We start from the raw sequence: 13,442 nt of genomic DNA on the forward strand, positions 1-13,442 counted from the left end.
CTCATTGTGAAACTTGTTCATTTTAGTGGAGAATTATACATGCCCGAAGAATATCTTGACAAGTAAATCCCTCAAGTATACATGGAAGCAAGTTGCTCTGTATAAATTTCAAAGGAGAATGTGTCATGAAGTGTAGAAAATCCTGAATGATTCAAATAGCTTGAAGAAGGAAGGGTAAAACATAAATTATGTACTCAATACCAATGAATGATATAAATTGCCTTAATGAATACTTTCATTATGATATTGTTGCAACACATTAAATCTCTTGCAAGAGTTGTTATTAGATTGGAACTCCTGAATAGTCTAGAAAGATTATAAAGTGTTGAAAGGAATATTGTCTCGAGCTGCAAATCGAACAATATGCCAACATGAATCTTACCCATGATGCTTATGGTATTAAAGAATCAAATGGATTGAAGATTATGAGTTGAATACTCAAATGATTAATCAATATTTAGACACTAAAAAGGATTATTCATCATCATGAGGGAAATGATAAATTGATATTTGCTCCAAGAGTACCATATTTTAGTGAAGTATATGCCTTACTGTATTTCGCACAATACATTGAATCAGATGTTACACTTTCTTTGGAGCATAATACCAACAAATGGGTATTGCAATGAAATAAAGTTTATTTATTGATGTCTCTAGGAAAATATAGACAAGTGCTTGTTCTATTCCAAAGAACACATTAATAGCCATGGTCTTATTGAGCAAGCAAATTTTGAATACCTCTCTAGCCTACATACAAATCGCTCTCAGAAATGATTTGTATTTACATATGGAAATAAATTGATCCTACAACAATCAAGAAAGAAACATTCATTGCCACATCTTCATATCTCTCAAAAATACAAGAGTTTGGCTAAAACCTGTGGCAATTAAAATTTAGAGCGCATGTGAACCACCTTCAAAAGCAAACACTCCAACTATCATGAATGGTATCAGATTACATCAACATAGTAATCAGTCAGATTAAAGAATTCGAAATCAATGGGAGATACTCATTAGGGGGAGCATCCAAAACATATCAAGGTTTTAACAAGTCAACTGAAATTGACGTATGACCATCCAAGGAGAAGTGTTGTAATATAATATGTGGATGGCCCACATGAATAGTTCATTACTATTCATCCATGGAAAAATCAGATGAATTATTATTCATATGAAGAAAAATGGATGGGTTACTATTCATGCACAGTATTTTACTATTCATTTGAGGAAAGTTTGTAAAGTGAATAGTGTTGCTATAGTAATCTTTTTCATATAAGATGAAAGCATACGGAGGAAGGAAAATGAGAGAAGAAGAAGAAAGAGATGAGAGAAAAACATACAGAGGAAAGAAAGAGGAGTTATGGAGGAAAGGAAGAGAAGAGAAAAGAAGAGAGATGTAGAAGAAATTACCAGTGAGCCAGGCTACAGAGAAAAGAAAAAATAGTGAGAGTTATTTTGTATTCCTATTATTTCATATAATGAAAGAAAGTACTATTACTTGCCAAACCTTGTAAATATTGTGTCTTATTTACTTTATTCTACTACACGCATACTGTCGACTTTGCAACATCATAAGATTTGGATAAATAATGTTTCTTCCAGCTTATGTTTATGCTTCACTGTCTGTAAATCGAAAAGGCTGATAACGCATTTGCAAGATTGATGGCAAAATTGAAAAGGCCGATAACGCATTTGCAAGATTGACGGCAAAATTGAACATCTATAACGTTCGTCGTAGTACTAATTGATCGTGTTTTTTTTACAGTAGACCAATTCTTATTGATAAAGCAAGGATTTATAGATATTTCTATCTATAGCGGAAGAAACAATGTTCAAATGGTTAAGTCTAAGTTTATGTGATTGCCTGCAACCTGAATGTTACTGAAATTGCCAGTTGAGGTTGATTCCGAACTAGAGTGCTCATCAGCTGAAGGCCGAAACTGTCTCTCTCTTTGGTTTCGGTTCGTCACCGGATCAAACGACAATGAGAGCTCACAAAGTCCGTACAGTTGACAAGTTTGATCATCCATAGACAATCTGCTGAGTTCTGATGTATGAGTATTCTGTAAAGACAATGTGAAAACCAATTAAACTTGTGAAAAAACAAGAGTTAAAATTTAACATTGAACCCAGAAAAGCTGTCTCTCTCTCACACACACACATGAAGTACCTGGTGTATAGCATGTTGCTTGCCAGCAGCTTCCTCGTCAGATTCAGAATGCATTACATTTTCCATATCTTTTAGCTCATCGTATCTTACATAATTCTCTGATGACCTGCAGAAGATAAAAAACAGACCAAAAGAAAAAAGGTTTTCCAATGTTTGATTAACTTGAAAAACAAAGCTAGAGAATGCATGGAGATTATATGCTCAGTTACATGAAATCGTATAGTTGGGAAATATTTTGTGTATATACCTTTGATGAGTTTGACTTGGGAAAGCGGAGAAGACACTACTGCTGTGATCTTCAGAAAAAATATTGATGTTATTATCCTTGAAGCTCCTGTACATCTGTCAATAAAACCCCCAGAATCTACCAATTCAGTACGCAGTACTTACATGCACGTAGAAGAATCGATCTACTACTGACTAGTATATACGTATTTTTTAAACAAATAGTATATACATATTAGATCCATCAAAATTAATGTTATCAAATCATGTTTTTGGTAATTTCATAACGTCCACTCACGATATCTTATTACTCTTGTGCTGTAACAAAACGTCCATGTTGTAATAACCAATGTCTTTGGTTTATTAATAATTGAGTTGTGTGACCGTCTATGTCATTGATGCTCAAGGAAAAGTTTTATAGGACGACAACAAAATCAACAATGCTTTATGGCTCAGAATGTTGGGCGGTCAAAAAATCAATACGTGCAAAAAATAAGTGTAGGGAAGATAAAAAAATGTTTCGTTGGATGTGTGGGCACATGAGGAAAGATAGGATTAAGAATGAGGATATCCGAAGTAAAGTAGGAGTGACCGCAACTGATGATAAAATGAGAGAAAATTAATTAAGGTGGTTTGGACACATGACCCGAAGACCTACAAATACTCCGGTTAGGAGATGCGATTATGAGATGGAAGCTCAGAGAAAAAAATGTAGAGGAAGACCTATGAAGACTTGGTAAGAGACTTTAATAAATGATATAGAGTACTTGAAGCTAACGGAAGACATGACGCAAAATCGAGCTTAGTGGTGTTTTAGGATTCATACAACTGACCACACTTAGTGAGTTAAGATTTGGTTGTTATTGTTGTTATATTCTAAACTAAAAAAAATCTGAAATTAATTGAAATAAACAATGGACGAAGGGGTTTGGCACTGCCAGAAAAAAGAGAGGTGTACAAGAAACTCCTTGATGGTCGTATTAATCATATGATTCACTTCTTTATTCAAGCATTTGATCAGGAGTGGCTTCAAGCATTTGCAGTTTGGTTCCATTCCTTACTAAGTCTCTTGTGTTTTAATTTGTTTTACTGACCAACAACCCATCAAACTCTCAAGACCTCTTCCAACAATTTTAGTCGAGACTAATCAACTGCCCCTTGTGTTTTATTTCACTCTCTCTTAATCTGCTTAACCTAGCCATAATCTAATACCAATATGACCCCTTTTTTATTTAACTAGCTAGCTTGAGACGATTTGGTCATTCTCCTATATATACATAGAGAGAGAGAGAGAGAGAGAGAGAGAGAGAGAGGATTAGGTAATTAGGAACATATATAATTAATCTGTCTTATATAGTTTATGACGAAGTCAATTGCATTTGAAGGACTGGTTAAATCATCATCAGCTAATTAACCTGAGTTATTTTCCGATAAAAAGTAATCAATCTGAGTTAGCACCAGCGGAAACTATATATTATATATATACTACCAGCAGAAGTGGAAGTATGCCTAAGTTTTTTTCTTTTGTGCCAGAATATATTTTATTAATCATTATAATTATGGTAATGATCATAAAAGAAAAAGAACTATCTGCTTTTAGGCCTTAATTTTTGCGGCTCAACTGATCTTCCGAATTGTTTCCTGTACGACTACTTAACTCGTTTGCTGCATCAGAACTATTTAAATACCTCTCTAGGCCTCCCTAAGCTCTATATTAGTTAATTGTTTGTTGCACCAGAATTGCATATATATATATATTATATTGGAGTCAATGTATGTTAGTAGATCGTTAAAACTAAGAAACCTAGATCTAGTCAATAGAGGAATTTTCTTGAATTTCTTTGACATGTTGCTAGATATATAGTTATGTTGTTAAGGCCGAACAATATTTAAACGTGATTTTACTTAATTCATTATTTGAGGCTGTTTGACAATATAATATGTTTGATAGTCTAACAACATAATATTACTGATCTAAAATTAACAGACCAAAGAAAGTCTAAATGAAAAAGAACAAAACTACCATCGAATGTATGTATACACGTACTCTTTTAATAATAGATTGAAACCTAGACATAGGGCAATTAATAATATACGAATTAGGACACCGCCCACATTTCTACTTTTTCAATAATGGCAACGGCCTTATAAGCCAATATACGAAGGAGATATGCAGCTAGCTAGATAAAGATAGAATCATCCCTGTGAGCCTTATGCAGAGAGCTATTTCTTGTTATGTCTACTGTTTTTGGGAACAAAGACAAAGTTCTAAGGTAGAAATTAAAGAAAACGAGAAAGGAGTACAAAGGAGGTAACCAAAGTGTAGGTTAAAATTAGCCGAAAAATACTCTCATCCATCCTCCTTCCATTTCTCCATAATTTACATGATCCTACATCTTCTTCCAAACCACAATACCTCCACCCTTTAATTTCTTCGGTTTCAATTTTCCAGATTCTCCCTTTTTCTCTTCCAAATTTCACTTGTTGATCCTTTTTAAAATTAACCTAAGAATGATATATTTTATATATCGTATTCCAATTTTCCAACTGATGAAATTCTTAATTCCTTACCATATATAGAATTATAAAAATTAACTTGATGATCCTTTTCAATTAAATAGAGATAATCTCATCATTAATGGAGCGAAGGAATGATTTATATTATAACAAAACCCTACTCACACTAAATTAGGTCAAAAGTACTGCATATATCTGATTCTGTTTTGCTAGCCATTTCCATTGGGTTTTTTTTCTTTCTCTTTTTGGATCTGTCAATAATGGTAAGTGTTTTAATTGTAGGGTTTTGATCGGCCTTACAAGTATCTCATTAATTTTATACAATTTCTTTTCATGTAGTAATATGAAAATTTATACCTGCAGATGGCTTTTGACATGAGAAATTTCCAGTCCCTTCACACTCATCATCTGCAAAATCCGCTTGGGAGTGGCTTCTGCAGAAATCAAGACATGCTTAAATATTGAATTTCTATGAATTCAAGATAGCTTAGATTATATAATACATATTTATATATATAATCTAAGCCAATTCAAGCGACCAATTATGTATATGAATTGCACTTACTGTATTTTCCTCCAAGGCTTTGAACAGCTTCAACAAAGAGTTCATGCAGTTGAGATGTCCACCGCAAGCGTGGAAGCTCAGATTTGTGGTATTTCCTCACTCCAATTCTATGAGAACTACCTTTCATAATTTCTTTCTTCGACATCGTAATCGTATTCGTATGCATATATTCAGAATAATGCTTGAGGATCCTCCTCGGAGCTCTAGAGATCTCTTCACATGTAGTACAAGCTTTGTGATGAATGAGTTAATATGCGAATGGGGTAGTAGTATGGCAAGCTACCTAGAATTAATATGAACGCAGGCAGCAGCTAGCGGCAACCATAAAAATGTTGATCAGTCTACGACCGACGACTTATAAAGGGCCTGTTACAACTACTTTTCGTTTATAATTACTTTGTTTTGGTCATATATATGTTTCTATTCTATTTTTTCTTGGAGTGTTTGGTCATGTATTCATGTTGAAATATTCTGCTAATTATCTTATAAATAAGTAAAAAACAAGGCTCTACTTTTAGAAAATGCTGGGGAATATTTGTCTCGGACCATTTCCTTGCTCTTTGCAAATTACTAATATGTTATTTTATAAAATCAACCTCCGATTAAGCAATGACTGATATATATCCTCATATAATTAATTAAGGTTTCAATTTACTATATTGGCTTGAAATTTTTAGTCAAATCAAACAATTATTCAAAAATTGAAGCAGATATATGCATGTGATCGATGAGAATTGTTTACAGAACAAGTATAAGATGGAAATTAAGTGCCTTGAGAGACCATTGTATATTGAACTGACAGAAGCAACGAAAGTCAAGAACATGATGTAATCGTGCAACTATTTAGGACTTAGGTAGGTATATAATGTAATATACCTTTAAGCACCGATTAATTAGTTATATTACACCAATTAAGTGATGTTCAGCATTGGACATATCATTTGGTATCAGTTTCTTTGTTTACAAAAATATATGTAACTCAACGTATGGAAAAATATGAAATTACTAACAACGCTACATGGTTTTTTTAGTGAATCTTTTTTTTTTTTTCTTTTTTAAGAGAAGAGCAATTTGGGTATTATGAAAGTTGCACCCTTTTTACCTTCTCCCTTTATATATAGATAACCAAGTATTAAAAATAGTCGTCACATGCATGGGAATGATATTCATATTGATAATACATATATATATTGATGCAATATAGATTTCGAATACATCAACAAACGGCCTAACTCAATCATGTCAATGCATTGTTGAAAAACCTAATTCTTATTAATTAAAAGACTAAACTCACGATTGCAAAAAGTTTCCGACGAAAAGGATTTGTTGTTCCATATAATTGATGCATATATATAGTTTAACCCATATGTGCGAAAAAAACCTAGGACATGCATATCTTCTTACTTAAACTTCATGATTTTCGGACAACGAGCCACAGTATGGCAAAGCAAAGCCAAGAAAGTCAAGGTTGTGAATTAAAAAGAAGCATTGGCCATCTCTTAATTTCTCCAATCAATATAATATATTATTTTATACATCATGTCAAAAAATGACGGTGCCTACTTTTGGACCCATCTGTGCATCTTTGTGCTGCCGTGTCCCATGCTACAATCCCTAAGAATGCAGTGTGCAAGAAAAAGAAGAATTTAACCCTAGAATTTGTTGAAAGTTGCATGCATGCATGGTAGTTGATTGGAGCTAGAAATATAGACATTCCGCTGTATTGACACCCATAAAATTATAGGCCGAATCATTTAGATTATGAATTCACCCTTTGGTTATGAAGGGTGTTGATGCACAAAACCGGAGGTCTTGGAACAACGTAGATTTGACCGTGAATCTGCAAGAAATGTAAATAACACAGATGTATCGTGGTTCACCCCAATGTTTGGGCTACGTCCACACTGATTATTGTATTTCTCTAAGAGGATTGTGAGGGAGAGAACCTCTGTAATGTGAGAGGGGATCTGAGAGGGTGAGAGGGCTTCAGGCCTAAGAGTTGGCCTCCCCCAATGAGAAGAGTAAGGAGTCATTTTATAGAATAGGGGATCCTCACTTATTACATATTTGCCCCTTCCTTTATTACATAATTACATTTAAGTCCCCCGAGTATTTATACGAGATCTAAATACGGAGGCCTTAAGTATGGTACAAACAGTAGTCCTCCAAGTCTTCAGTCAAGAGAGTCTTTTGGCTGGAGACTTGAAATTCAGTCCATGTGTGGGCCAAAGTAACTAGATGTCGTCTAGAACTGATACTCGATATGAGGCGGTACCCAATCTGAAATGATGCTCAACCAGAAGTAGCACATGTTGCGAGGCTGCTTTGCTTGTGGCTTATGTTGCCTTGGTTGGCTCGGCTTATGGCGTTTGAAGGTGAGGGAGTCCCTTTTATAGAATAAGGGATTGCTCCTCAATACAAAAGTGATGGGCTAGAGTTGGTGCTTGCGGCGAGGCGGTTGCTCAATGGGCGGCAATGCTCTCTAATGATGGTGAGGGAGTCCATTTTATAGAATAAGGGTTCGCTCCTCAATACATGAATAATGGGCTAGAGTTGATGCTCTCTAATGATGGTGAGGGAGTCCCTTTTATAAAATAAGGGCTCGCTTCTCAGTACATAAATAATGGGCTAAGTCTCCCTAGTATTTTTTATGAGGCCCAGTTGAGGCCCGATATATAGTACATAATGTAGTCCCCTAAGTCTTTGGTCAATAGAGTCTGTTGGCTGGAGACTTCAAATTGAATCCATGTATGGGCCGAAGAGGCGGTTGTTCGGAGGCGGTATTTGTATACTCTGCACTGAAGCTTTGTAGGTGAAGCTTTGCAAGTGAAGCTTTGAAGCTTGAGCTCTGTAAATGAAGCTTTTGAAGCTAGAGCTTTTGTAAATGAAGCTTTCGAAGCTAGAGCTCTATAAATGAAGCTTTTGAAGCTGATTGACATGAGTGATGCTCATGAATGTTTATGTTGATTGATATGAGTGATGCTCATGGATGTTGACATGAGTGATGCTCATGAATGTTGACATGAGTGATGCTCATGAACGTTTATGTATGATTGATATGAGTAATGCTCATGAATGTTTATGTATGATTGACATGAGTAATGCTCATGTATAATTTGAAGTACTGGGCGTACTTTTGATCACTTGATTGGTGATAATAACGGCAGACTGCCGAATAATTTGGAGTACTGGGTGTACTTTTGATCACCTGGTTGACGATAATATGCCGAATAATTTTTTGTGGTACTGGGCGTACTTTTGGTCACCTGGTTGGTGCTATTTTGGGCTTATGGGCCTTCGCCCTCCACACAACATTCTAGCCCATTTATTTTAGGCTTTGCCCTTTTTTTTTTGTTTTTTGGATTACCCTCTGATGGGGTTATACAGATATCTCCGAAAGATACGAAAAATAAATTACATCATTCAAAAATAAGGAAAGTAAACCACATCATTCTGGTGGGGTGTTTATTCCTTGCTTTTGCAGTGTGGATGTTTATTCCTTACTTTTGCTTGTGTTTTTCTGCTGCACTCTATCTGTCTCTTCACCTGGTAGACAGAATGAATCATAATAATAGGAAGATCTTTTACTTTTCTTCTTTTCTCTTTTCCTTCTTTTTTTTTTTTCACTGCACTCTCTCTATCTCTTCACCTGGCAGACAGAAGGAATCATAATAATAGGAAGATCTTTTGCTTTTCTTATTTTCTCTTTTCCTTTTTTTCTTTTGCTTTCTCAGAAAATAAAGATGCAGGGGATGGGTCATTGATCTCATCCAGCAGGTTGTCTGCAGCATACAGAGCATCTTTGATCTGCACTATCTTCCCTGCAATTTGTCGAGGTACTGGGGTTGATCATGGGCCCTCTTGATCGCTTCCCAGAGACCGCGAGATTGAGAACTGGACGGCGAAGCCTTACTGGAGATCCACCGCCGTTGCTGTTTCAAGTCATACGGATCAGCTCATTTTTCCTTCATGTCTGCTGTTTTGGCAGCTTCTCTCTCAACCTCTTTCTCATAGGAATGAAGCTCCTTAACTAGGCGTTTACAAGTACCAGTCTTGACTTTCAGATTTCTTAGGGTTGCCATTGGTGTCCTGGGCGTTTACAGTATTTATGTTATTACCTCTACTAAAAGCTGCACAAACACCAGAGTGTGCAAGAGCAAAGACGATGTCATGTGCGGCAACTGTCTCAATGACCTTTGTCATTTTCATCAGAAAAGGTAATATGGCTAAAGAATGCCCTTTGGGGTCATGAGTATCATATTCCTCCACGAGGTGCACGTTGCAAAACCTCTCTTGGGAATTGCTCATCCTAAAAGCTTGATCACGCTTCGAATAAATTTCACACCTCTGAAGCTTCTCCATGCTATTTACAAACCCATCGGAGCCACCCTTCTTCTTTGCCACCACTCGTCGGACGGAGCACAGCCGAGGACTTGCCGATATTCTCCTTCCCATTTCCATTCTCAACTCTCAGATTTTGGTTTCATACACCACCCAATATATATTCGAATTCAAATTCAAAATACATATATATCCACACACCCAAGCAGATTGGATCAGAATGCGGAGTGCACTATGGCAGATTGGCAGACTTCATCAGGCCGGAAGGATACTCCACTTGGGACGGCAAGGCCGGAAACACCCAACACACCTTCTTTAGAGAGTTTAAAAAGATAAAACCAGAGGTCTCTCTGTTCCGCTGCTCGATCTCATCGACAACGGTGAGGATGTGCTGGAAGTACTGGCAGAACACACGGTGCTTGTTGGACCGGTTGATTTTCAAGATGAAAGAGCGGATTCCGTCTGACTCGGATTTCTGATTGGTCCAGGAGAGCTTGGCGCTGAGGAATGTGTCTTAGACGGCGGAGTTGGCGGCGTCGTGCTGGAAGAAGATGTCGTTTGATTTGACGCCGGTGAAGAGGTTGGTGAAGTCGGAGTCCTCGATGGAAGGGAGGGAGTCGAGGTAGACGGAGATCTTCCGGTACAGCCGGTTCTCTTGGAAGTGCTCGTTGAATTGCGGGATTTTGTAGAATTGGTAGACTCTGAACCGATCTGCCAAGGATTGCCATAATTTTGTGAATTTGTGAACCAGAGATGTTTCGGCATTCTCTTCCATAGCTTTTGCTTTTGGCTTTTGGGGTGGGGGTTTTCTGGAAAAGCCTAAGGAGGTTCTGGGTTTCTGCAGATTTTGCAGTGTTGATTTTGTAGATTTTGCAGATTCACGATGGAGGTGAAAAAATGAAAGCGAACCGACATAGTTTTTCGTGTCGTTTCCCACAGACGGCGCCAAATGTTGATGCACAAAACCGGAGGTCTTGGAACAATGTAAATCTGACCGTGAATCTGTAAGAAATGTAAATAACACAAGATGTATCGTGGTTCATCCCAATGTTTGGACTACGTCCATACTGATTATTGTATTTCCCTAAGAGGATTGTGAGGGAGAGAATGTGAGAGGGGATCTGAGAGGGTAAGGGGGTTTCAGGCCTAAGAGTTGGCCTCCCCCAATGAGGAGAGTGAAGAGTCCTTTTATAGAATAAGGGCTCCTCACTTATTACATATTTGCCCCTTCCTTTATTACGTAATTACATTTGAGTCTCCCGAGTATTTATACGAGATCTAAATACGGAGGTTCTAAGTATAGTACAAACAAAAGGTATATGTTTTCCGTTGCCATATGCACCTCAATTTAACAAAAACGTGGAACTAATGAACACAAAGATACATAGTGCTCTTTTGCACAAAAGAAAGTACTCTGATTGTTATGTTAGAATATAATTTGGGAAAATTAGGTTCACATCCTTATTTTTGTTACTCCATTGATTAAAATCCTATTCATTTTTAATTTTTTATCAAGGTCATTGGGTATTAATAACATCATTAATTATTTGAATAATAAAATATTTTTATTTTTAAATATATTCCTTTAGAGTTAAAAATGTTACAATAGTATATTTATATTTATGGCTAAATTTTTTATCATATATTTTTATTTTTAGTTTGTTCCAATTTTTAATTTGCAAATATTTTTTAATTTGTATCAATTTTCTTTTCATTTTTAATTTGTACCCATATATTAGTTTCTTTTTGTGCTCATGTTTTTTAAAGTTTTATTTGTGTTTGTACTCATGTGTATATCATTACGTGACATTGTATATTTAATCAATGATGGAAAACTTACATATGGTATATTTATGTTTTATGCCTAAATTTGTATCATATATTTATATTTATATTTTGTACCCATTTTTAATTTGCAACATTTTTTTTAAAATTTGTGGTATTTTCTTTTTAATTTTATTTTGTACCCATTTATTAATTTCTTTTAGCACCTATATTTTTAAAAATTCATTTGTACTCATAATTTTTAATCTTTTATTTGTACCCTAATTTATTTATAATGTACCCATTCTTCTTTATTGATGTACCACTTTGTTATATGTGAAATGTACCAATTTTTTTTGGTAAAATGTACCAATTTTTTTAACACTATGGATACATTCTTTTGCCATTTATTATTTCTTATTTTTACATAGTTTTATCCATTTATTCAATTAAAATGTTTGAATTTTTTTTATTATAATTGTTTCTAATAGTATTATAATGAGGGATTTTAAATTTATAGGATTATAAATCTCATAAAATATCAAACAATTAATGTCAAAACTATAAAATATAAATATTAATAGTAATATAATGAGGTGTACAAAGTCAAGGAACCTTAATCAAACTTTGAATACTATTAAGGTTTTAATCAAAGAATGTTAAGGATTAGAAACCGCAATCAAATTATCCCATATAATTTTGGTTATTCTACCCATGTTCATTGTGAGACTAACAGAATTGCTCATCGTCTAACTCATTATAGTTGTAGTTGTGATAATTATTGCACGTGATTGAGAGTCATCTAATTTTTATATCAAATTTATTAACGAATGATTGTTGTAGTTTAGTGACTGTTGATACCTTCTTGTTGTATATGTTTTTTTATCAATGAAAACGATCAATTTCTATCAAAAATATATTTTCGGTTTTGATCAGAAATCAATTTTAATTAGTGTGATTCGGACTATTCGATTTTGGCAACGCGCATGTTTTCATTTTTCCCAAAGGTGATTGATTACGAATGATGAAATTAATCATCAAAGTGTTGATTAAGGGGCACGAATTATCCTTAACTCCTCCTCTGCTTTTGAAAGTGACAAAGATAAGCTTCAATGTTATGCTAAATGGTGAGCATATGATACGGATATCAGGTTTTACCAACTTTTTAATGGTTTTTCTTTCTAACTCTGCTTCTTTTTGTAGTCAAAATAGAATCTTTAAAAGCTGCTATTTCTGTCTCTATAGCTAGCTAACTAATCTTTTATTTCACACTATAGTTGGTCTTATTCTACAAGTTACGATTTACGAGAAATGCTAAAGAGTCTTAAAAAAAAGGGATTCTCCACTGTTTTATGTTTTTAACACATATTTTATAATGTTAGCACAAAAACTAACGTTAAAAGGTAATGTAATATAGAGTACATAAATAATCTCACCTTAAGAGTCTCTTTAACAGTTCTCTCCCATTCACTTACCTCCCTCAACTTCTTTCCTTGTAATCCTCTCCACTTAATATCGACTGCAATGCAAAATTTTGCTTGACTTTTGTGTACAATTGACCACACACACAAAAGACTTTCGTGTATAGAAGATATTGGGTTCGAATATTTTTCGGCTTCAAGGTGTAACACCAATTTCTTAAGCTTTGTGGCACGGTTTGTTAAGAGAAAGAAACACAACAACCATTGAAACATAATTAAAGGTTTTAGAGAGAGAGAGCACAGAGAGAAGAAGAGAATTCTATATTTCTTGATTGAAAAGATACAACGATTACCAATATAAAGGTGATTTGTACAGCTAATCTCTACAACTTTATCACTTAACAGATTTTAACAATACTAAGTCTTATGCTTATCAAGT

The 13,442-nt window shown here is 35.0% G+C and overlaps 1 protein-coding gene across 1 annotated transcript; it reads right to left on the reverse strand.

Moving 5' to 3' along the window:
• Positions 1–1,700: 1,700 nt before the first annotated feature.
• On the reverse strand, positions 1,701–5,885 carry LOC126634244 (putative Myb family transcription factor At1g14600). The gene is made up of 5 exons (XM_050304754.1): positions 5,478–5,885; positions 5,270–5,346; positions 2,418–2,512; positions 2,171–2,276; positions 1,701–2,063 (listed from the first exon to the last, which is right to left on the reverse strand). Exons 1-5 carry the CDS (start codon positions 5,641–5,643, stop codon positions 1,833–1,835), a joined length of 675 nt encoding a protein of 224 aa, XP_050160711.1. The 5' UTR covers positions 5,644–5,885; the 3' UTR covers positions 1,701–1,832.
• Positions 5,886–13,442: the final 7,557 nt, after the last annotated feature.

Source organism: Malus sylvestris, chromosome 9 (assembly GCF_916048215.2).
Source record: "Malus sylvestris chromosome 9, drMalSylv7.2, whole genome shotgun sequence".
NCBI lineage: Eukaryota > Viridiplantae > Streptophyta > Magnoliopsida > Rosales > Rosaceae > Malus > Malus sylvestris.